This window comes from Lepidochelys kempii, chromosome 15 (genome assembly GCF_965140265.1).
Source record: "Lepidochelys kempii isolate rLepKem1 chromosome 15, rLepKem1.hap2, whole genome shotgun sequence".
Taxonomy (NCBI): Eukaryota; Metazoa; Chordata; order Testudines; family Cheloniidae; genus Lepidochelys; species Lepidochelys kempii.
In genome coordinates this window covers 11,348,711-11,374,246 of record NC_133270.1, presented here as the reverse complement: position 1 = coordinate 11,374,246, position 25,536 = coordinate 11,348,711, and the positions used below count along the sequence as shown (strand labels likewise).

Sequence of the window (25,536 nt, the reverse complement as noted above, 5' to 3'; positions counted from 1 at the left end):
CTCTTTCCTTGTGGAATTCTACCCTTTGCCCTAGAGGGAAAAATTGCTATACCTCCCCACAGGTAACAGCCCTTATCCTGACTCCTCATTATACATTGGCCGCATACCCCTCACCAATTGAAGTCTGCTCCTTCCCCTGTCCCCCACCAAAGACAATCTGTATTCTATCTTCTCCATAGGGAATAGCTAATAATTACCCCATAGCCTCCCCCCACAAATGAATTAATTTACTATTGACTTGATACTCCTCCTCCATCCAGTTCTGTCCTTTTGTGGAGTGAATTGAGGCATTTTCAAAAACACTTACGTTATTTAGGATTGTGGGTCCCATGGAAGAGCAATGAGACTTGTACTTCTGAATCACTGAGGTACTCTTGAAAATCCCATCCCTTATCTCTCTTCTGGGATTCAGTGTAGTGGGTGAATGGCTGGCCCACTAGCTCCTCACTAAGGAAACCTCCCTATGTATTGCATTCTCCGTGTATTCTGTAGGGACAACGGGTAATGGACTCCAGCAAGTGAACTTAGAGCTATGTAGGGGGGCAAGTGCCTCCATACTGGATTTACTCAGTGTAATACAGTGGTTCACAAACTGCTCTGTAGGATCACTGTTGTTTCACAGAGCACATACTAATGGTCTGCAGAAAAGTGACTGGTCACATTGTGCTTTTTCTCCTTGTTCCCAGGCAGTACAACAAAAGCACAGAAATACATTAAACCTTTTCCTGTGTTACTTTCCCATGTAAGCAAGTAAGTTATTGTGACCATGAACAGGAGGTGAGGTGTCCATGAGAGAATCTTTTGATTGAGATGTGATCTACAATAGTCTGAAAACTGCTGGTAACACACAAGGAGGTTTTGTCACTTTCATAGTGCCTCAGTTCACCCTGTGTATTTGAATACCACAAAATTGTGCACTCGGGTTTTTGAGCAACCTTGAATTTGCAAGCAGAGAAGCTCTGTTCTGCATGCTGTTGTGCTTGGTGAGTGAGGCTACTCTCCTTCCTTGTGCCCCAGCTGGTGGGAAGTGATTTCTATCATACACCATTTTTGTACTATGTATAATATGTCTTGACTTCTTACCACACCTCCAATCCTGTTCCTTTGTTGAGTGAATTGAGGCATTTTCAAAAACACCTACATTATTTAAGATTTATATATAATATAAATTATTATTATTATTCTAAGGACATGGCCCATCAGGCCTTCTTCTAGTAAAAGAAGGTTTCTTTCCTGAAGGGGCTTCTTAGTTGTTAGCTATTGCTTGCCTTATGGTTAAGACACAGAACCAGGTTCCAGAAGATCCTGGTTCTATTTCCAGCCCTTCCACCAACTTCCCATGTAACCATGGGTAAGGCAGTTAACCTCTCCGTGCCTTAGTTTCCTCATCTGTAAATGAGAATGTCTCATTCACAGTTTGTAAAGAGCTTTGAGATCCTCCATTAGAAAATGCTGAAGAAGTGCACAGCATTACTGTAAAAATGTGGTATAGAAATTAGTTTAGTGCTGAAACTGACAGGAACCACAGGGCAACTGGAAAGATGGGAAAGATCAGAAACCAGAGTTTATGCCAAGGTGAAAGGAGATGTGGAGGTGAAGGACCACACTGGATCCCCAACTCCTGGATAGGAATTCCCTCCAGTTGTGAAATTCTTTTTACCAGAGCAGAGTGGATGGAGTTTAATTCCTGCTTCATCCATTCATTAAAGAGGAGATAGAGCCAGGTGCTCTTTAGCTTCCATGGCTTTCTCTATGGAGAGACACCTGATAAATCATCAGAAGTTAATGATCAAAAAGCTTATCAGGGTCTTTTTGTTTATAAATTTATAAGACAAAAGAGAAATAATAAAGCCACTGGATAATTAGTAACTAGCCAGGGCCCGCCCGGTGCAACTGGAGCTCAAACTGCCCCAAGATCTCTACACAGGCTTAGGGAGAAGAGAGAGAGAGAGAAGGAGATGGATAAGAGCAATGTGAAAGAGAGACAGACAGGTAGACCTAGAAATAGGGTGATGAGAGACAGAGAGAAGTGTGTGTGTGTGTGTGGGGGGGGAATAGGAAAGGAGAATCTGAGGAAAACAGACATAGAACAGGAGAGTTGGAAACAGCAAGGATATAAGAAAGAGGGAGGGGGACAAAATGAAAAGGGAGAGAAGGAAAGGGGTTTATTGGATGGAAAAGAAGACTGAATTATGGGGAACATCTTTCCTCTCAGGTAAGTGTTGTTCCAGTGTATTTTATTCCTTTAGCTACTGTAATGTGATCAGCTCCAAATCTGCCCAGACTCTCTCTAGAGGTCAGGCAATAGAACCATCCCCTCTGAAATATTACAGTGAATATTAACCCTTTAAGTACTGTGCTATCTCTCTACCTTGGGGCTATTGCTGGGGTTTTGTGCATACTTTTTTTTATTATGTTTTGTATTAATATATCCTTTCCCCATTAAAAAGGAATGGCCGCAAAGCCGGTAAATCCTCTAACTGGAGTTTAATTTTCCCAAAAAAGATTGTGAGTAGCAGTTTGAGTCTCCAGAACACTGCAGTCACCCTGTGCCTCCTGTCTGCTCCTAATCTTGGAGAGTAGCTTCAGCACAGACAGATGAGATTTTGTGGCTAAGGATTTAATTGTGTTAGATGGATTTGAAGGGCGATACCCTGAAGTCCTTGCTCAGGCAGACCAGCCATTGGAATCCCTAGAATTCATGTTGCTGAGTTAGAATTGCAGGAGCACAATTCTCTTTCTGTCTATGTGCTTACTGGAGTGAAATGAGAGTGATTGGTTCAGGAAGCTCATATTTTTTTTGCTATTAAGAATAAATAATTGCATGTTTAAGGTAAGTCATACAACATTAGTCTATAGAATGCACACTCGTCTATATTCAGTGTTCATGATGGGAGATGGAGGATAGAAGCATTGGGTATGTTGACCTGGATTGCCAACCAATTTGGCCTGCAGTCCTTCATCTGAAATTCCCACTAAAAACAACGGGAATCTTATGTGCACAAAGACATGAAGATCAGGCTTTCTTAATTTGTCTCTGCTGACAAATACTTGACTTTACCTAAAGTCAGTAAAATAAAAATATACATCTCAATAAAAATGGCAAGAGAATTTAGGAGTATTTTCTCCTCCTATGGTGAGAATTCCCACACTACATGATGAAAGCTAATATGATGGCTTCTTTTCTTATTTTTTTCTAATAACTAAAACGGTGGCTTCTGTAAAAACTGACGGACGGCTAAAGTGACAGAAGTTGTACAGCTCCCAGATTTTTCTGAAGTCCTTGTTTCCCAGATGATATTATCACTTTTAATATGTAATTGGGCCCCATGGCGCTTTGTGTGTGCGTATGTTTGAAATGTCATTGGAAGGAAACTGAACATTATTAAGGAACATGAACCTTGTCAGTTCAGTGAATTTTGGGTTTTGGGGGCTGGCATTGATGGGCAGAATCTGCACGCTTAGATCAACTGTGAACCCAAAGGTATTTCACGGAAGAGGTGAAGGAAAGAGAAATAAAGGAACGGAGAGCAAGAAGGGGAAAGGAAAACAATGTCCTTACTGTAATAGTCTCTCCACCACAGCCTTCTGGTGAGCAGCCTCCTCTGGACTCAGGTTTTCCAGCTCCTTCATTATTGGAGGGGTGAATTCCTCCCCATCGTCAGAGGTTTCCTCCTCGGACATCCTGGATTCTTCCATCCCATTGGGCAGATTGGGAATTTCAGCACAGGGTTCCCCTTTTTCTGCCTGGATGGCACTGATGGCACGCTGGCTTTCACTCTGGAGGGCATAGGGGTCCACTTCCCCGAGCGCTTTGATCAGGGTCTCCTTGGTTAGCCCTGACTCCAGCAGTGCTCCCAGCAGCTCCACCTGAAGATGACTCAGCTTAGAGACCATGGTCTTCAGTCTGGTGTCCCTTGGATTTGAGTTTCAGCACGTTCTGCCTTCAGCCTTCCCTACACCATGTTCCTGAGGTAACACGCCCGACTGTCAGCAGAGTGGGAATGGCATAGACTCCCGCCTTTGCACCCCCCAAAAAAACAAAATACAAAAATGAGCCACTTCAGACCCCCCACAACTGTCCTGAGCCAGTGCTGATAAAGGGACCCTTGACTATCTGTTTACATTGGAGCAGTGTAAATTCTCCAAGGTTCATATTTATCCGTGTGCTTAGCAAGTTACTGAACTTTGGACTTCAGCACTGCAGCAGCAGTTCACAAAGTGCAGCAAGGGGGGGAGGGGAAAAGGTAGGGCGGCAGAAGAGAAAAGGAATGGACAGAGAAAAAGCCAGGATGGGAGACCGATAGAAGAGAGAAATGGAAAGAAAACTGAATGAGAAAGTGAGAGTGGAGAAGTCTGACTGGTTCTTGCCCCTATTGGTTTAAGAGCAGGGTTAGGCTTGAGGAACCAGAAGCATGGGACTAAGCCCCACCAAAACCTTTGGGTTGGGAATTAGCGGCCTCAGTAGCTGGGCCAATCTCTGTGCACCACACCCCAGGCATCCAGTATGACCTCTGGATTTATTCTAATACTCTCAAAGGGCTCCCATTGACTTCAGTGGGACAGGCTGAGGCACTAAATGACTGCTGAGCCAGTTCCCCACATTGACACTTACCTGTCCCCATTTCTCTTCATTGTAACCTACTGCCTTTATTATTCATTGGGTGCGTGCTCACACTGTGTACTCAGATTATAAAGGAGACATGGGGCCTGCCCCCACGCAATTTACAATCTAAGTAGACAAACAAAATAAACATGCAAGCTGTGTTCTGGGTATTGATGTACCTACAACTGCTCCTCCTTTCCCTATGAGTGTCACCCACAGTGACTTCATTTATCAACACCATAGTTCCACCCCTATTGATACTAGTCTGCTTAAGGGATCTACTCCCAACTATTGGATGTCTTTTTAAAAGATATGCACTAGTTAATCCCAAAAGGTATGGGCTTGATGCAGGAATCACTTGGTCAAATTCTCTGGTCACTGTTGTATAGGAAGTCAGATTAGATGTTGTTAATGGTTACTTTTCACCTTAACACCTGTGAATGAATGTATCTACTCTGATTGGCAAACAGAAGGCATAATTAAAATTATCAATTTGTAATAGTCTGATCTCTAACTCCCAATACTGATTTTATATTTTGTGCCATCTTGACCGGGAATGGATGATTGTTTCCCTGGTGGGATCAGAGAGGGTAGGATTTTAACCAGAATGGGGGTCTTTGTAGATTCTCTCCCCCACATTTGTCCCCCTTTTATATGCTCCCCTCTAAGGCCCAAGCTGAGGAGGGCTGGATGGAGCTCCCACCACAGCCCAAGGACTGACCAAAGGTGATGCTGCGGAGTGACCTGGGGCACTCGCTTCCCTTTGGTGGCTTCCCAAGCCTCACTCTGTAGAGGTTCAATTGCATATTGAGCCAGCGAAGGACAAAGCTCCTTTTCAAAATGGATCCCCATTATGACAACACAACAAGCAGGCCCAGTTCTAGGGATGGGCAAGGAAGGTGTTTGCCCTTACTGGCAAGTTCTAACGGTTTTGGTGGTATTTTTTCTCTCCACTTGGCTGATTGGCTGTCTGTTTTTCTTTGGTGGTTTTTTGTTTTCTTTGGCCACAATAGGGGGCACTAAAAACATTTTCTGCCCTGGCCAGCAATACTCCCAGGGCCGCTTCTGACAACAAATCATCAGTGGATCGCTGGGTCAGCCCTTCAGCAGGGATTTTCACTAATAGTTTGCCTTTGTTTCAGATGACGTCTGCTCCAGAAAGCACCTCCACTCCTTGGCACAGGGCAGAATACACAAGTAAAGTTAACATGGCTGACCAGGTCCTGGAACCCAGCCTCAGCCTGGTTAAAGGCACAGCATACTGTAGTCTGAGCCCCAATTGTAAGTTTGGAAAGCTTCTGTTGTAATTACAAAACCCAGTTGTGATGCATGTAGCTATGAAACTGCAATCCCCTCGTTTTCTGTGTGTTGCATCTTTATGTCTCAAGGACCTCTGCGTGCAGAGACAACAGCCATAGTGTTCCCAGAGTTGCTGCAGCATGTTGCAAAAGAGATGCATGTACACTGTGCTCTTTACTGCTGTTCTTTCATGTGGTGTTTTCTTTAAACTAAAATCAATCATTTAGACTGAAAATGTATTTTTTATTTTAAGAATGTTTGTATTTGTTGTCTCAAACATACAACAAAATAAAGAGCAGATTGGACAACGTCTAGACAAAGAGAGTTCACATTCCGATCAAACAACTGTGGGTGGAAAACTTTAGAGGGAAACATTTAAAGTTTCTGTCTGGTCTAAGGTGCTCCTCAGTATTTAGGGAAAAATAGAAAAGTAATTTATTTATTTTTTTAAATGACAGTTCTGATTTGGAGTGTAGGTTAATGGTGCATGCATTCTCTTTGTGTATAGAAATATATAACACTCATTAAAAGGACACTTTCAGGTTAAAAATGATGTGTTTCCTACCCTGGGTTACATTTTTAGATAAAATCAGAAATAATTTCATAGAGTTTAAGGTCAAAAGGGACCTAGTCTGACCTGTATATCACAGGCCACCAACACCATGAAATCCAAATGAGACCTAAAGTATTAGGATCCACAGAAGACTAGGAAGGACCAAGGTACACCATTACTCAAGGCCCTTGTAATGGCAGGGAAATGATTACATGAGATATATCCAGATAAGCCTGGCAAGTGACTGACATGCTGCAGAGGACAGTGAAAAACCTCCAGGGTCACTGCCAATTTGACAGGTGGGAAAATTCCTTCCCAACCCCATATATGGCAATCAGTTAGACCTTGAGCATATGAGCAAGAATCAGTCACCCAAACACTTGAGAAAGAGAATGCTTGGAGTTGGTGCCACCTCAGAATCCTGGCCCACCCCACCGATGTCTCATCTCCAGCCAGGGTCATCCCTGATGCCTCAAAGGAAAGAGACAACAAAATTCTCACAGAATACATTGGGGGCACAATTCCTTCCTGATCTCCGTCGGTTGCCAGGTGAAACCCAGACGCATGAGATTTAGGAACATATGACATAAACCAGAAGTGAGACCTACTTCCACCATCAAAAGCAATCCTATCATACAGTTCTCATAAATTTGTCCAGCTCTCCCTTAAAATTAATTAAGTTGTTTGCACCAACTCCTATTGAGAGGCTGTTCCAGAACCTCATCCTTCTGATGGTTAGAAACCTCCTTTTAATTTTCACCCTGAATTTGTTCATGGCCAGTTTTATATCCATTTGTTCTTGTTCTGATTTGCAAAAAAGTAAATAATGAACTTAGACTAGTCAAGTTCATATTTGTTTCCTATAATTTCACTTTCTGGTTCATCTATATTACAAAGATGCTGAAAAGGAATCTTATTCTTTAAAATAAACTTTATTCTTTGCAGCAATAATAATAAAAATAACCTTGGAAATATTTTTATTGTTAGGTTTTGTAAAAATGAACTTTTTCTCATCACAAGTTTGGGCTCTGTTTTGACCTACCAATACCCCTTTTCATATAAATAGAAAATTATTTCCTGGGCAATTAAAATATAATAGTAAATTTCACTTTCACTTTCAGACCGTTATGCACTATCACAGTGTTGTAATGTCTGGGCTGCAGTCACTGCAGAGGAAGATTTAAATCCAAACAAACTCATTCTACTGTTTTTTTTTTTATATCATTTATATCAATATTAAATTTAGTAAAACTTACTTTAAAACCACAAAACCCCAAATTCTAGACTTAATTTGACCTGACACTTTTCCTTTCAAAAAAGGAATTTGGAATAATGCTAGGAAGGCCCCAGGGTGGACGGAGATTCTGGGACTGCCTCATGTCATTACAAGAATCTTGCTCCCTGACTGCATTTTTATAGAATCCTAGAATATCAGGGTTGGAAGGGACCTCAGGAGGTCATCTAGTCCAGCCCCCTGCTCAAAACAGGACCAATCCCCAATTTTTGCCCCAAATCCCTAAATGACCCCCTCAAGGACTGAACTCACAACCCTGGGTTTAGCAGGCCAATGTTCAAACCACTGGGTTATCCCTTCCTCCTACACTAAAACAGATTATTCTATATCTCGGTCTCATTCTTACTAAAGTTAAAAAAAAAAACAACCTTCAGGTTCCATATTCATGGTATGTGGGAATAAACTGAGGAATCTCTCTTCCAAATGGCTTTATTATGGTGCAGCCAAGTCACAGGAGCCCAAGTTCCAGTCATCATCAGCGTTTGGCAATTGTAGGGAGTTCAAGGTTTTGAAAAATGATACATGACAGGGATCAGATGCCTTCATTTGTGGACCTCAAAGTGATTTACAAACATCAGTGAATTAAGTATCACAATTACATACCCTGAGAAGGTAGATGAATTAAAATAATTATATAGCATTTTTCATTTGCAGAGCTTAAATTGCTTTATGATGTAGGTATTTTGCAGATGGAAACCAAGGTACCAAAAGGTTAAGTGACTTTTCCAGGGTCACGTAGGAAACATGTTGCAGAGCCACGAATAGAGGCCAGCTCTCCAAGCCTGAACTACAAGATCATCCTCCTTCCTGTCATTTGGGACTCCTCGGAGTTCAGACGCTTAAAAAAAATCTGAATTGACACTGACCATAAAAAGATTGTTGCTCATGTTGGGGACTTGAAGTCTTGTGTGACACTGTCCAATTACCTGCTCTGGCTGAGGTTTGGAGCAGAGCTGGTTGGGTCTTGAGAAAGCCATCTCCACTTTTTATTCATCAAAGCAAAGGTAATTGTGACTCACAGTCTTTAAATGTGCAGGAGATAGCAAAGGAATAAAGAGTAAGCAATAACTTGGGGAAACACCCTATTTTCTGGTGAAAAAAGGTGATGAGCTACCTCTCTGAATGGCTACCATGGACAGAGCACAATCCTGGGAGATTGTGTGTGGGAGGATTCCAGACAGCACAACTTGGGGTACAGCTCACATTTCCCATGGACAGATACGATTATCACAGTTGTGTCCATTTGGTCAGTTTAGGTGGGAATTACTGTAGCAATTAGCACCTCTTAGCAAACTTCACACATGCAGCATTTATCAGTTTGGATGAAGATTGACACAAACTAGGAGCAAAGTGTAAACTGGCCATCTGCATTTTTGCCACTACTGAGAGCCTCTGAAGGGGTATAATAGTCCCACACAACCTTATTAAACCTTTCACAGATAATGCAATTGCATTCTATATTTTCGTGAAGAGGGGAAGGTTAATTTTACAGTGATTGAGACCAATTTTTTAAAAATACATCTGGGATTTATGTTCCCAAATCCTGCTCTATATCATCATACTGTGAAGATTGCGGCTTCCCATTTGATTGTGAATTATTCTATTTAGTTATATTTAAGACATTAACATTTTTCTGTCACACTTGTAAAGTGTCTAGTGTAGTATTATGTTTTTCTTTATTTTTTTAGAGTTTGCTCTTCTGTTAGTGTAGTGTAATGAACTCACTATTCTGTGCAGCATAGCGAATTATCTTCTGTATTACACAGCAGCGTTCCTTGAATTGAGTACTTTGGGCACAAACGTACCTGTCCAGGAAGTGCCCCCATTTCTTCTGAACACCACCTAAACTTAGACACGTTTGATTTCTTAGTTGCTTCTTGGGAAGAGCCCGCTCTTGAAAAGAGGAGCCAACATCTGGACTCATTACTGAAAGACACAAGTGAGGAAGATAATATCCAATAATCTTTCTATAAAACCACAGGATATAGCTTCTTGATGCACTCAGAAACCATCTCCCAGCTAGTTCTGGTCCCCCTTGCAAGCTCCAGACATGGAAAATTTCAGAATGGCTGCATCTGAAAGCCAGTTGGAACCAAAGGATTTACTACTTTTAATCTTTCAGAGGTGCCTATTGTAAACTCCAGATGCCTGGACAAATAATTAAAAAAAAAATCGAAGGGTAAACATTCTTAATATAAAAACGTTACTGCCTAAAAGCTGTTTCCCCACACAATCCATCAAATCACAGATAAACTGATAAAAAGTTCAGAACCCCTAAACTAATACCCTGCCTCAAATACTCCCTTCCTGAATAACCCAAGAGAAAAGATGAGCTTTGCAACATGTCCTACAGTTGAAAAACTGGCTCTATCAGATGCAAAGCAAGAGGGCAGGGAGAAAATGTTTCATTGACAACCTCACCAGCAGTGCTCTTCCTTTTAAATTAAGAGTTTGCTAGATTTTCTCTGATTATTGCAACTGGTGCAGTATCCCATGAGGACGTTATAGTTGTGGCATAGGTTAAAGGAGGAGGCTGAAGTGCTTTACCCAGTTAGGTTACAGTCCTACTACTAGAACAAGAACTAAAATGTACAGTGGCACAAATTTGGACAGCAGAGATTCTTGTGACTTAATGGCATAGCACCTGGCAGCTTTTGCCATTATAATGAATATTTGCATAATAAGGACTTGTTTTTGCTGCATCAATGTTCTTGTTTAATATAAATGTTCAGTGTTTGCGGACTTCCTTATCTGAAATCACTAACTTACTGAGTTGTGAATTACTTGATTAATTTAGGCTGTAATGTGAACTAAGTTACCATGCCTCATATGATGTTTGCAGCTCTACTAGTGAAAGGAAGCGTTTAAGATTCATAGGCTCAAAATGACACCTGTCTTTTTTTCTTATATCTGTTTTCAACATCCATTTTATTGTTTTTTAATGTCTATTTTTTGTGCAAAATTAATCACTACTGTTTTCCTCCCAATTATGAATAAATGTAGTCACAGCAGCCCACTGCTGAAGATGAACCCTTCAGTGACAAAATAATATAGGTAACCCTACAATAATAAAGAAGTTTGCTCAATCCAGTGCTCATAAGCAACTTTACATTAACAAATCAGTGTGAATGCATAAAGGAGAAATAAATCAAGAAGGAAGCAGATTTTAGGTTTAACCTTCAATATGTATTTTTTTAAGGGTGAGAGAAAAAAAATGACATTGCCTTTCTAAAGTTCTGTGCATGTTACTTTCAGCTAATAATTAATAATCTCCTTCACTTCCTCCCAAACAGTGGATAGGACAGTGCACTGCATTGGAGTTGTCTTACAGTGTTTAAATTGCTGGCATTTCCTGACAGACTTTTGGACCAAGGTGCATCTCCTGTATCTTGAATGAGGCATTCTATTCTACTGAATAATAATACTCTACTTTTGATTAACCATTCTAGTATTGTTGCTATTGTCAAGAATATTTAATAAAGTAGTTAACTGCAGATTAGCAATAAATGCCATGACATGAAAGTACCATGTGGGGGTGCTATATAGGTATTATTCTTATTTTAGAGCTGTTGGCCTGAATTCTGCTCTTTACAGCCATCTACTCCTAAATCAGAAGGTTGCTTGAACAGAATTGAGAGCAAATTCAGGCCCATAACATCTGATTTGTTCTGTCAACAACATAAATTGTAACCATTGTATTGAATTACATCCATCGTACTCAACTATTCCTCTTATACGTGCTGATAAATAAACATTGCAGTTTTCTATGGCAAAGTCTGCCCCTGATTTATCCACATCATGGCTCCAAGGAACATCTGGGGAAGGAACAAACACATATCTTCCTATAATAAAGAGACCACCAGACGGAGCCCATATAGTTCCATTAATGTAACAGCCACAGTGACATTAGCAAGGGAAAAACAGGGCAATAGTTCCTTTAATAATCATTTACTATTTTACTACATCTCTAGCTGAGTGTGTCAGTACTTTACTGGCATGAATTAATTTAACTTCACTATCCTTCCTCTTCCCAGATAGGGAAGCTGCCCTCCTCCTCCTAATCCCCCTTTTACAGTGAAAAGGAGCTATTATAAGTGCAAAGGATGATGATTATGATGATTTGTGCCCTGGGAGCTCACTCTTAATTAACAGGTTTCAGAGTAACAGCCGTATTAGTCTGTATTCGCAAAAAGAAAAGGAGTACTTGTGGCACCTTAGAGACTAACCAATTTATTTGAGCATAAGCTTTCGTGAGCTACAGCTCACTTAATCGGATGCATACTGTGGAAAGTACAGAAGCTTTTTATACACACAGACCATGAAAAAATGGGCGTTTACCACTACAAAAGGTTTTCTTTCCCCCCACCCCACTCTCCTGCTGGTAATAGCTTATCTAAAGTGATCACTCTCCTTACAATGTGTATGATAATCAAGTTGGGCCATTTCCAGCAATGCCCCTCTGCCATGTACATTGGTCAAACTGGACAGTCTCTACGTAAAAGAATAAATGGACACAAATCAGATGTCAAGAATTATAACATTCATAAACCAGTTGGAGAACACTTCAATCTCTCTGGTCACGCGATTACAGACATGAAAGTTGCGATATTACAAAAGAAAAACTTCAAAACCAGACTCCAGCGAGAGATTGTTGAATTGGAATTCATTTGCAAATTGGATACAATTAATTTAGGCTTGAATAGAGACTGGGAGTGGCTAAGTCATTATGCAAGGTAACCTATTTCCCCTTGTTTTTTCCTACCCCTCCCTCCCCCCAGATGTTCTTGTTAAACCCTGGATTTGTGCTGGAAATGGCCCAACTTGATTATCATACACATTGTAAGGAGAATGATTTTTAGATAAGCTATTACCAGCAGGAGAGTGGGGTGTGGGGGGAAAGAAAACCTTTTGTAGCGGTAAACGCCCATTTTTTCATGGTTTGTGTGTATAAAAAGATCTTCTGTACTTTCCACAGTATGCATCCGATGAAGTGAGCTGTAGCTCACGAAAGCTTATGCTCAAATAAATTGGTTAGTCTCTAAGGTGCCACAAGTACTCCTTTTCTTAATTAACATGTGGGATTGTGAGAAATCCTGGATAACGTTTGGTTGTTTGTTTTTTTTTACAGGGTTACATGTCAGCTGTTCGTGCAAACTGTGAACACCTCACTAGATGGAAGGGGTACCAAAATACATGATTATGAAGGGATTATGATGGGAAATTAGTTTGTAGTAGAGCAGGAGAATAAACAGCTAATTTTTGGTAGGTACCGAACCTGGAGCCTTGTCCTCAGCAGAGCAATGTCTTGCCTCTTTAATTCCCTTCACCACATGGTGCAGGGAGCAGTTAAGATCAAGAAAACAGGTGTTTGATGCCCTTCCCTGACAATCCATTTTTCTAGGGAAATAGTTGAAGATCTAACGGACATGTAAAATTAGACTGGACAAAGAATGGAGAAAGTATGTCATAGGGAATGACCCTGCACTGGCCTGAGGGAGATGGAGGGGATGAACTACAAGTCTCATTTATCTCAAGTTTCCTCTCTCTCTTGAGGAGGATGTGCATGCAAATATGCCATCCTTTCATTCTTTGACCTGCCTGGATAAACAAAGGTAGGAGCACAATCTTAAACCATCTACATTGTGGAGATTCATATTAAGATCTTGAATGCAGAAGAACCCATTGCAGTTCTGAGATAAATTCTAAGACTGGATTTCTGATTTTTGCCTTCTTTCCCTGCTCATTTCCATCCTCTCTTCTCCCCCCAAACCTCCACAGAGCTGACAACCATTCCTGTAATGTCTCTGTCTGCAAGGTGGTCATTTCACACTAGGCCCTCCGCTCTTATCTCTCTATTTCCATCAGTGAGGAATCAAGACTGGGTTTGTTAGACTGACACCTGATAAAAGCCAAGCTTTTTAGGTGATGGGGGAGGGCTCTGTGCTGTCAGTGGTGCTATCTGATTCCCCTCTACCATCAGTTCTCTCCCATGCTGTTACCTTACTGTGCCCTGGGAGCTACTTATGCAAACAGGGACAAAGAAGGATCTTATTTGTTTGCTACCAGCACTGAAATGGCTCTGACAGGTCTAGGCACTACAGCAGTCTGTGTTCAAGATGTGGTACAGTGCCGTGCAGCTCTCCAAGAGCGACTGTAATGTCAGACTCTGATATCACTGAAACTCAGAGTAAAGCTCTCCATCTCTTTCAGGTCTGAGGAGATTCTGTGAAAGAGAGATATAGGATAAGAAAATAATCTGGGGAATGCAAGCAATGCCCCACCCCACACTGCTAAGAGTGTGTGCGTGCTGGATCTGCAGAAAGGAATACATCTGCCCTGTGAACTGTTCTCATTGTTACTGTGTAATGCTGCTGGAGCATGCCTGCAAAATCGTCATGAATGTTTACTAGCCTAGGCACAAACTCTACTTGCCTGCTTTTACCATGCTGCTTCTGAAAATCTAATGATACGTTAATTGCCCGTCAGGTAAAATCACCTGTGCTTCAAACTAGGATGGTAAGTAGAAAGAAAAGGAGGCACCTTGTGGCACCTTAGAGACTAACAAATTTATTTGAGCAGAAGCTTTCGTGAGCTACAGCTCACTTCAGGTAAGTAGAGTTTTTCAAGACTGTACAATTAGAAACCATTGCAGCATGGGTAGTCAGTATGCATGCTGCTGTTGTATGGATACCAGAATTATTGTTTTATGCCCCAGTCCCAGAAGAGTCCAGGAAACTAATCTGAAGAACTGAAAAGTACTTGAAGTATTGATTTACACTCCCCTCGGATAGTGGAAGAGAGCAGAAGATTATGCTCTACTTGCATGTAAAGACTTGTGAAAATAAATTGTTTGAACAAACTGATGCATAGTATGGTGGGAATTGCTCCCAGTGAAACTCTATTTGCAATGCAGTAGAACGAAAAGTCCCAAATTCCTCACTATGTCACAGTTTTCCAATTTCAGTTTTGGTCATAGTGAATTGCTACTTAAGAGTGAGACTGTTCAGGGAAAAGAAAATGATTTCCCCTGAGAGGAGGTCCTGCTGCGTGTATTTTGCAGGGCTTATCTGGGCTCCCTGCAAAGCTATTCAAGCTCCATAGCCCAAGATTTTGACTGTGACTTTCTCCTCCATTCTTGTCCCATCTCTATCCCAAATTGTTGTCCCATGCCTGCTGGGGTGGGAATAGGGAATGTATCAGAAATAGTATATGTGTGTTTGAGGAGGGACCTAATGGAAGAGCAGATGGAAATATACTGTTAAATAGAAAGAAGGAAGCTGCAAGGTGGCCCAGTCAGGGATGATTTAAAGGAAAAATCCCCTGCTTTTTCCCTCCTTGGGGGTGGACTCTTATCACCATAACTGTTAGTAGGAACAGGCTGTTTTCCATGCCATATGATTCTGTCACATGAGCACTAATCATTGTATTAGCATCCCAATCCTTTCCTGGTGGGGTACAGAGAAAGGATCTTACTGTTCTGTGTTCATGCCTTGACCCACTACTTTTTCAGCAGTGGCAGCACAATTAGCTCCTGGCTGTGCAGCTGCTAGGTATTGATGAATGATTGTACTCAACTCTCCAGTGGTGACTGGGCCTCCACCTGCCACAGTTTTCCCCCATCGGGAATGAAAACTGAGCAAGTGCCTCCTCAAGCATTTCTACGTCATATTTTATAGTACTAATTTTTCACAGGCTTTACGAGCTGTATGGGTACATGCTACTTAGGTCAGATGTTCCTTGGCTTTTCCTCTACTGTCTGATCAGGATACCTTGGTCTGCAAAAAGTTTTTGCAGAGGGTCTAGAAGTAGAAGTGTGGCAACATTGCAGGGTTGATTGGCTCAGTCCAAGACCTCTGAAGGAAAGAGGGGGAAAGAGATGACATTCCACACTCCATCATGCATCTATGATGCATCTTTAACAGTTTTCATGGCCTAGATATGTGGTACTTTAGGGGCACAGACAGAGAAGGAGAAGCCCTCAAACAAGTCCCAAATGTCATCTTTATTAATAAGCACTATTTTAATTGTACAGGTATTTTGGGTGCTCCCTCCTCCTCACAGGAAAGACAAATATTTTATATAGCACTGAGCTCCTATGTAATACTTTCCTTTTTCAAAGAGCTTTACTATAAGTAACTAATCAGTCCACCCAATACCCCTGTGAGGTAGGGAAGTGTTATCATCTCCATTTGATTGATGTTGAAACTGAGCCACAAAGTTGTGAAGTGACTCTCCTCAAGGTTACACAGAGAGCCAGTAGCAAAACTGGGAGGAGAACCCATGGCTCCCAATCCTATTCTGTAACCACAGGTCAACCTCCTGAAACAAAGCTGCTCTGTTTCAATACAATAAATAAGACTGACAAAATTATAGGTCCTGAATCCTTTCCCATCCAAATAAGACCAAGTAATCCAGCTCCTGATACTGCACTGTCCACTTCAGGAGGAATTAAGTGTGCTTGGATGTGGCATGTAAGGAGAATGCTCTAGTACCCTATTAAATCTTTTTGAGGACAACAGCAGAAAGAAAAATACTATAATTACAGTCATTAACATTATATTAATGAGTGCAGTCTCTGCATGTACCTTAAACATACACTATAAGGGCTATTTATTCCAGGCCTAGGTGGAGCTCTTCCATCTCTAAGGCAATTACATTACAGCCACCTGTCACTTAATACTAGCTCTTTACTCTCTGCCGTGTTAACGAGAATAGTGAAAAATACTGCAAGGCTGGATTGATGTCCAAGGGCTTAAACCTGAAAATCCTTACTCAGGTGAGTAGTTTCAACAAAGTAACAGGGAGTAAAGTTTATCTGAGTGAACAAAGCTGATTACGCGCAGCCAGACACCAGGGCAGTTAGAAGAGCGCAGCAGGGTGCGCTGCACATCAGAGAAGCTTTGAAAATCAGTTTCATGGCTGACCAGGCTACGGTGTGACAATTCTGTTTGTTTCTCCTTGATGAAAACCTGCCCCCTTGGTTCACTCTACTTCCCTGTAAACCAACCGCCCTCCCCTCCCCCCTTCCTTCACCGCTTGCAGAGGCAATAAAGTCATTGTTGTTTCAAATTCATGCATTCTTTATTAATTCATCACACAAATAAGGGGATAACTGTCAGGGTAGCCCGGGAGGGGTGGGGGAGGAGGGAAGGACAAGGCCACACTGCACTTCAAAACTTACTGAATGCCAGCCTTCAGTTGCTTGGGCAGTCCTCTGGGGTGGAGTGGTCGGGTGCCTGGAGGTCCCCCCTGCATTCTTGGGCGTCTGGGTGAGGAGGCTATGGAACTTGGGGAGGAGGGTGGTTGATTACACAGGGTCTGCAGTGGCGGTCTGTGCCTTTCCTGCACCTCAACCATATGGCAGAGCATATCAGTTTGATCCTCCAGTAGCCTCAGCATTGCATCCTGCCTCCTTTCATCATGCTGCCGCCACCTCTCCTGTTGCTCCAGCCATCTGTCCTTGCATTCATTTTGTGCTTTCCTGGACTCTGCCATTGTCTGCCTCCATGCATTCTGCTGGGCTCTTTCAGTTTGGGTGGACTGCATGAGCTCAGAGAACATTTCATCGCGAGTGCATTTTTTTCACCTTTTTATCTGCACTAGCCTCTGGGACGGAGATGCTAGTCGCAGTGTTGAAACATCTGCAGCTGTGGGAGGAAAAAAAGGGAGATTAAAACTGAAAAACACATTGGCCATTTAAAAGTAGGGGCTTATGTTTTCGGGTTAACGTGCAGCACAAACCCAACTAACCCCCCTCACACACAATTCTCTGGGATGATCGCATCACTGCTCCCCTCCACCGTGTGGCAACAGCAGGGATGATTTCTTTTCAGCCACAGGCAATCAGCCCAGCAGGAACGGCCACCTCTGAATGTCCCCTGAATAAAATTCCCCTATTTCAACCAGGTGACCATGAATGATATCACTCTCCTGGGGATAACACAGAGAGATAAAGAACGGATATTGCCTGAATACCAGCAAACACCGGGACCACACGCTGCCATGCTTTCTTATGCAATGATTCCAGACTACGTGCTATTGGTCTGCCGTGGTAAAGTGTCCTACCATGGAGGACACAATAAGGCTGCCTTCCCCAGAAACCTTCTGCAAAGGCTTTGGAAGTACCTCCAGGACAGCTTCATTGAGATGTCCCTGGAGGATTTCCGCCCCATCCCCAGACACATAAACAGACTTTTCCAGTAGCTGTACTGGCTGCCAGTGCATCCCAAGTCTTCAGGGCAAAGTAATCATTAAACATGCTTGCTTTTAAACTGTGTATTATATTTACAAAGGTACACTCACCAGAGGTGCCTTCTCCGCCTTCAAGGTCCAGGAGCCCGGGTTGGGAGGATATTGGATCCAGGGTGATAAACAGTTCCTGGCTGTCGGGGAGAATGGTTTCTCCGCTTGCCTGGTGTGTGCTATCTTCAACCTCCCCAAAATCCTCATCCCTGTTGTGTGAGGCTCCCCCCTTGCAGGAGTCCATGTAGAGGGGTGGGGCAGTGGTAGGGGCACCCCCTGATTGCATGCAGCTCATCATAGAAGTGGCATGTCTGGGGCTCTGACCCTGAGCGGGCGTTTGCCTCTTGGGGTTTTTGGTAGGCTTGCCTAAGCTCCTTAAGTTTCACGCAGCACTGCTGCGGGTTTCTGTGATAGCCTCTGTCCTTCATGCCCTTGGAGATTTTTTTGGCAATTCGACCCGGTGATGTCGATTTCAGCACTAATCCCCTCGTTGGGGAGGAGTACAGAAATCGATTTTACGAGCCCATTAAGTTGACAAAAATGGCTTTGTTGTGTGGATGGGTGCAGGGTTAAATCGATCTAACACTGCTAAATTTGACCTAAACTCGTAGTGTAGACCAGGGCTCAGACAGAGAAGAGGGAAGGGACAAGTCATATCAACAGGTGACAAGTTTTCTCCCTGACAGATGGTTTTGACATTGTGTTTGGTGTTACAGTGAGTCATCCATTTAGCATTTTGTCTCAGCATGTTTGGATGTTTTGAATGTTCTTTTGTCCCCCTGCAGGCTTTCCTAAAAGAATTTTGAGCTTCTGGTTTCTTTAATCTCCTTTGTTGTCTTTAAAGAAAAAATCAAAGATGTCTCTGTAAGTGTCAGTTTTCTGAAACGTACTAGGGAATGTAATTAAAGGAGAATTCTAAAATTTCAGAATCATTATACCAAAGACATAATATTTATCAACTGCCCCTCCTCCGACAAACAAACACACATTCCTCAGAAGTAGCACATCCCTGTGAAGTGACACGAGTTTTGTGGAACTGAAACAGCAATGGGAAAAGCAGTTGGTTTTCAAGGCTTCAATATGTATATCCGGGTGTGTAAAAGAGGGAATAGAAATATAGTTGCGTTAAATTAGGGTGTGATCCTCCTCACCCCAGTAGTTCCACTGAAGTTAGGATTGCAGGATTGGGCCTCTAGTTTGTTTCCCCTCCCCCAAGGCAGATAAAGTCTGGCCTTTATAGACAAAAAGACAAGCTGTGTGCATGCATGCGTAGCCCCTCCTTTCCACAGTCCCTGTAAGTGAGTTTCTCTCATGTTCTCCCCCAGCACTGGAAGGAGATCACTCTGCAGGTAAATTTGGGGAGGAGGGGAGTTTCCCTCTTTTTTTTCTTTTTTTTTGGACTGAAGAATCACATAGAAGCTACTGCTGGATATTTCTTGAGCAAGGAGAAGTAATAAAAACAAGCTAATGAGATACATGCATTGCAGGATTGGCACATCCATTTTAAATGCCAATAGCATCTTCTGTTATAAATTCAGCATTTCCAGGTAATGAGGGAGACAACCTCATGAGTAGCAACCTCAGGAACTGTGAGGAGCGCAGTTATCTCTCTGTCCACAGATCCCATACCTCATCTGCCTATTGACAAAAACCAAGTTGATTTGAAACAAAAGTTACATTTACCACGCCAGATTTTTAAATAAATATCTAAACATATCCAAACCCAGCATTCACTATCAACTTCTTTTGACTGAGGAAACTCATGAGCTCACAGGACTGAGTCCTAGATCTACCCATGACCCCACTCAAATGTTGTCACCTCTGGGGAAGGTGGCAACCAACCAATTACATGGCACTCTACAAGCAGAATGAGAGAGGTGGAAATGTGGCTAGGGAAACCCAGGAAAACCTCTTACATTTAAAAAAAACAAAATTAGACCGTGGAACTCATTGTCACAGGACGTCATTAAGACCAAGACTTTAGAAAGATTCAAAAAGGATTGGACATTTATATGGTTAACAGTTAATGCTAACAAAAATTTTGGACAGAATATAAAACCTCATGCTTCTGGGTTGAAACCAGTTTTAGGGATTTGGATGAGATTTTCATGGGAGAAGGGCAGATTATCCCACATCTGCCTACTGTGGAGTTTCTTGCATCTTCTTCTGAAGCATGTGGGTGCTGGCCAGTCAGAGATAGGATGCTGAACTAGATGGACCATAGGTCTAATCTCATATGCCAATTCTGATGTTCCTAGGGATCTCAGCCCTAAATTATTAAACTGGCTCTATTACTCTCAGGGCTCACAAACTGTAACATGTCAGAAAAAGATATGCATAAATTAGACTCAGACACATCCTCCCTCCTTAAAATGGATGTCACCTTCAAACTGCTGATGTGTAGGCTCTGGTCCCAGAGTTCACCCTATTCACTACTAAAAGACTCCCTGAGTCTACCCCCATTTTCTTAGAGTGATCGTACACTGTAAGAGCTTCCCAGTCTACCTGATACTACCAAGGCCATTCCCTCCATACAGACTCCCAACTACTGCAGCTAACACTTCCCAAAACAGCTTTCCAGTTGGAAGGAGGGATTTCCAGCAAGTAGTCAGACTTTCACTGCCAGCAGAACTCAAGTGAACTAAGAGAAACAAACCAGATGTGTGACGGGTCAGAATTCTGCCCAGTTTTGTTCTGTCTCCATCATTTAGGGTTCGAATCAGGTACAAGACTCTCTCTGCTCCTTCCTAATACGTTGTTTACTCCGATTACATATAAAGGCGGAAGAGCTGAGAGGCGATCAGCCCGTAGCAACATCCCGCCGCAAAGGCAGTTGCACCGGGCAGAGAAGGTAATTCCTTGCAGACGGAGAGGAGAACCGCGCCCCCAAAGCAGCCGTGCTGGGCGGAGCCCCTTACGCAGTGGGCGTGGCTTCTCGGGCTCATACTGTCCCCCTGAGCTGCGAAGAAGGGGGCCGGGTGCAGGCTCCACCCTACTTCTACTCCCTAGGCAGTTTTCTTGCACTACAGGAGAAATGTAATATCTCAGAATGAGCAGTCTCGAGTCCTGCACCCACCTGGGATAAATAGGTCACACGCACCCAGAAAGCACCATGTCCCAGCACTGAGGGGAGTGACTAGCTCAGACGCTCCCCGCCCCCACCCCCGCCCCGGGAACGCTCCATGTCCCAGCACTGAGGGGAGTGACTAGCTCAGACTCTCCCCCCCGCCCCCCCGGGAAGGCTCCATGTCCAGCACTGAGGGGAGTGACTAGCTCAGACTCTCCCCCCCGCCCCCCCGGGAAGGCTCCATGTCCAGCACTGAGGGGAGTGACTAGCTCAGACGCTCCCCCCACCCCCCAGGAAGGCTCCATGTCCCAGCACTGAGGGGAGTGACTAGCTCAGACGCTCCTCCCCACCCCCCGGGAACGCTCCATGTCCCAGCACTGAGGGGAGTGACTAGTTCAGACGCTCCCCCCCCCGGGAACGCTCCATGTCCCAGCACTGAGGGGAGTGACTAGCTCAGACTCTCCCCTCCCCCCCCGGGAACGCTCCATGTCCCAGCACTGAGGGGAGTGACTAGCTCAGACTCTCCCCTCCCCCCCGGGAAGGCTCCATGTCCCAGCACTGAGGGGAGTGACTAGCTCAGACTCCCCCCCCCCCCGGGAACGCTCCATGTCCCAGCACTGAGGGGAGTGACTAGCTCAGACGCTCCCCGCACCCCCCAGGAAGGCTCCATGTCCAGCACTGAGGGGAGTGACTAGCTCAGACTCTCCCCCCCGCCCCCCCCGGGAAGGCTCCATGTCCAGCACTGAAGGGAGTGACTAGTTCAGACGCTCCCCCCCCCCCGGGAACGCTCCATGTCCCAGCACTGAGGGGAGTGACTAGCTCAGACGCTCCCCTCCCCCCCCGGGAACGCTCCATGTCCCAGCACTGAGGGGAGTGACTAGCTCAGACGCTCCCCCCCCGGGAACGCTCCATGTCCCAGCACTGAGGGGAGTGACTAGCTCAGACGCTCCCCCCCGGGAACGCTCCATGTCCAGCACTGAGGGGAGTGACTAGCTCAGACGCTCCCGCTACCCCCAACGAAGGCTCCATGTCCCAGCACTGAGGGGAGTGACTAGCTCAGACGCTCCCCCCCCCCGGGAACGCTCCATGTCCCAGCACTGAGGGGAGTGACTAGCTCAGACTCTCCCCTCCCCCCCCGGGAACGCTCCATGTCCCAGCACTGAGGGGGGTGACTAGCTCAGACGCTCTCCCCCCCGGGAACGCTCCATGTCCAGCACTGAGGGGAGTGACTAGCTCAGACTCTCCCCTCCCCCCCGGGAACGCTCCATGTCCCAGCGCTGAGGGGAGTGACTAGCTCAAACGCTCCCCCCCCGGGAACGCTCCATGTCCCAGCACTGAGGGGGGTGACTAGCTCAGACGCTCCCCCCCCCGGGAACGCTCCATGTCCAGCACTGAGGGGAGTGACTAGCTCAGACTCTCCCCTCCCCCCCGGGAACGCTCCATGTCCCAGCGCTGAGGGGAGTGACTAGCTCAAACGCTCCCCCCCCCGGGAACGCTCCATGTCCCAGCACTGAGGGGAGTGACTAGCTCAGACGCTCCCCCCCCGGGAACGCTCCATGTCCCAGCACTGAGGGGGGTGACTAGCTCAGACGCTCCCCCCCCCCCCGGGAACGCTCCATGTCCCAGCACTGAGGGGAGTGACTAGCTCAGACGCTCCCCCCCGGGAACGCTCCATGTCCCAGCACTGAGGGGAGTGACTAGCTCAGACGCTCCCCCCCCCGGGAACGCTCCATGTCCAGCACTGAGGGGAGTGACTAGCTCAGACTCTCCCCTCCCCCCCCCCGGGAACGCTCCATGTCCCAGCACTGAGGGGAGTGACTAGCTCAGACGCTCCCCCCCCCCGGGGAACGCTCCATGTCCCAGCACTGAGGGGAGTGACTAGCTCAGACGCTCCCCCCCCGGGAACGCTCCATGTCCCAGCACTGAGGGGGGTGACTAGCTCAGACGCTCCCCCCCTCCGGGGAACGCTCCATGTCCCAGCACTGAGGGGAGTGACTAGCTCAGACGCTCCCCCCCGGGAACGCTCCATGTCCCAGCACTGAGGGGAGTGACTAGCTCAGACGCTCCCCCCCGGGAACGCTCCATGTCCCAGCACTGAGGGGAGTGACTAGCTCAGACGCTCCCCCCCCCCCCCCCGGGAACGCTCCATGTCCCAGCACTGAGGGGAGTGACTAGCTCAGATGCTCCCCGGGAACGCTCCATGTCCCAGCACTGAGGGGAGTGACTAGCTCAGACGCTCCCCCCCCCCGGGAACGCTCCATGTCCCAGCACTGAGGGGAGTGACTAGCTCAGACGCTCCCCCCCCCCGGGAACGCTCCATGTCCCAGCACTGAGGGGAGTGACTAGCTCAGACGCTCCCCCCGGGATGGCTCCTGTCCCCAGTTCTCGAGCGGGGAATAAATAGGCAACACGACCTCACCCCCAGAGAAAGTGAGCCGGTCGCACTCCCGGCAGAAGGCTCTGCCTCTCCGCCCTGGAGGACCCCAGGGAACGGAGTGCGGGCAGGCCCAGCGCCCAACCGCGTCAGATGCCGTAATACTTCTGCGCGAATGGGCTGGCGGCGGCACGTGAGCGTGTTGTGGGCATGTGACCCGCGCGGCCGCAGGCTCCGCCCCCCCCCCTGTGCGCGAGCGGAGTCTGAGCGGCCTCGCCTTGGAGCTGGGTACGCGGAGTTTTCCCTTCTCTTTCTCCCAGCCCGGACGCCGTCGCCGCTGCTCGGTCATGAGGCCTGCCCGTCGTCGGCGCCCGAGCACGGCCCTGTGGCGCGGCTACTGAGCAGCCCCCCCACCGGGCGGGGACCCCTTCTCTCCCCTCCTTGCTTACAGTCGCCGCCATGTTGGGCCGGGAGCCGCAGCGGGGCCGCCACTGAGCCCCGGAGCAAGTGAGGAGGAGGAGGAGGAGCCGGGGCTTGGCCACCGCCGCGCAGCTCGGCCGCCCAGCAGCAGCCATGGCGGAGCAGACCTACTCCTGGTGAGCAGCTGGGCCAGGCCGGCGGAGGAGGCCCCGGGGCGGCGGAGCAGGGGGAGGGTCGGCGGGGACTACTACGGACCCGGGGATAGGCCGGGCGCAGGGCTGTATGAGAGGAGGCGGCCCGCGGGGACGGGCTTGTGACAGGGTGCGGGGGAGCAGGTGTCGTCCTTGGGGACGGGTGGGTAAGGAGCCGGGGCTGCATCTCTCCTCTGGGATGGAGCGGCGGCTCGGAGGCTGGGCTGGAAGGCCCCGTCCCTCCTTGAAGGGAGAGTGTCAGAGCCCCCAGAGGAGGCCCAAGTGGGGAGCTCTGGGCGCGAGGTCTGTGGTGTCGGGTAAATCTGTAACTGCGGAACTGGGCGCTTATTCTGCACCGGCGTTTATAGAAATGAGTGACCGGAGATACTCCCTTGAACGGCTGCAAATGTAAGTAGGCCTCTCTATAAACACAGAGTGCTGCTCTCTCAGCCGCTTTTGTAGCAGCAAGAAGTCCTTTTAGGGTACTTGGGCACGTTCGTGGCTATAGGTGTGACACTAAACTCCTCTGAGACCCAGAGTAAGGAGGGAGCCATCCTTCCTGCAGTTAAAAGGTAGTGGGTATTAATTCTCCCTAACTTTAGCTCCAGATCCATTACTAGGTCAGAAGAGCTCTCTTGATAAGACTGGCAGAGTTTTTTTTCACGTACTGATAATACTGTAAAAAGAACAGGAGTACTTGTGGCACCTTAGAGACTAACAAATTTATTTGAGCCTAAGCTTTCGTGAGCTACAGCTCACTTCATCAGTTTCTTTTTGTGGATACAGACTAACACGGCTGCTACTCTGAAACCTGATAATATTGTCTTCAGGAAATAAAAAAACAGGGTGAAGAAGCCAGTTTCTGTGGGAAGAAGTGAAACAGAGCAACAGAGAATAGGAGGCATTGTGTGTCTGTCCTGATCCTCTGTCAGGCCTGGTTGGGATTCAAGATTTGATGACTTCCATAGCTTGCTTTTGATGATTTAAAGGATTTAAAAAGGAAAATATTTCAGATAGTCTAATTGTGCAAAGGTGCCAAAGGAACAGCTGAATTGCTTGGAAGAATATTGCGGTACTTGCGTTGTAGTGCTTTACTCTTCCATATTTTTAAGCAATTTTGTTGTTGTAAAGCGAGAGTTCTTATGTTTTTTGAAAGTTTTATGAGATTATTATTAAAAGAAGAAAAACTTGAGCTTTAGACTTTAGGGTGTACCATATGTGGAGGGGGCATTGTATTTATTCAGTTGAGCCAATGAGGAACCTTTCCACTCTAAATGCTTCTGAAAATCTTTATCACTACCTTTGATTTGATTCTTTTAAATAGGTGTGGTGTTATTGTTACATGTTCTGTTTTTAGAACAATACTAAAGATAACCACAGAAAGCACTTCAGTTTTTATTCCAGAGGAGATTAATATTTCTGTAGTCTACATATGTTAAGCAAGTGAAGTGGAAGATAGGAGTTAGCTGGGATTTTAACCACTTGATACA

The 25,536-nt window shown here is 45.6% G+C and overlaps 3 protein-coding genes and 1 long non-coding RNA gene across 12 annotated transcripts in view; 2 read left to right on the top strand and 2 right to left on the bottom strand.

Moving 5' to 3' along the window:
- Positions 1 to 4,161, bottom strand: part of HNF1A (HNF1 homeobox A) — a 34,782-nt gene extending 30,621 nt beyond the window's left edge. For all 4 annotated transcript variants that reach the window (XR_012155126.1, XM_073313422.1, XM_073313420.1 and 1 more), the window contains exon 1: positions 3,563 to 4,161. Coding sequence is in view for 3 of the 4 variants with exons in the window: in XM_073313422.1 (XP_073169523.1) it covers positions 3,563 to 3,897 (335 nt within the window). In the remaining variant the exon portion in view is untranslated. The remainder of the gene's footprint in view (positions 1 to 3,562) is intronic.
- The window catches only part of C15H12orf43 (chromosome 15 C12orf43 homolog), a 38,560-nt gene extending 21,697 nt beyond the window's left edge, over positions 1 to 16,863 (top strand). For 3 of the 4 annotated variants that reach the window (XR_012155130.1, XR_012155128.1, XM_073313431.1), the window contains one exon: positions 5,749 to 7,231. The gene's annotated coding sequence lies outside the window, so the exon portion shown is untranslated. Of the gene's footprint in view, positions 1 to 5,748; positions 7,232 to 12,880 lie in introns of those variants that run through there. The other variant, XR_012155129.1, reaches the window with a different exon arrangement.
- Positions 16,830 to 24,070, bottom strand: LOC140898900 (uncharacterized). The gene is made up of 3 exons (XR_012155132.1): positions 23,481 to 24,070; positions 18,055 to 21,017; positions 16,830 to 17,399 (listed from the first exon to the last, which is right to left on the bottom strand). It is a non-coding gene; the product is annotated as an uncharacterized lncRNA (long non-coding RNA).
- Positions 23,413 to 25,536, top strand: part of SPPL3 (signal peptide peptidase like 3) — a 147,654-nt gene continuing 145,530 nt past the window's right edge. The window contains exon 1 of one of the 3 annotated variants that reach the window (XM_073313429.1): positions 23,413 to 24,031. Coding sequence is in view for 1 of the 3 variants with exons in the window: in XM_073313428.1 (XP_073169529.1) it covers positions 24,009 to 24,031 (23 nt within the window). In the remaining 2 variants the exon portion in view is untranslated. The other 2 variants (XM_073313428.1, XM_073313430.1) reach the window with 2 other exon arrangements.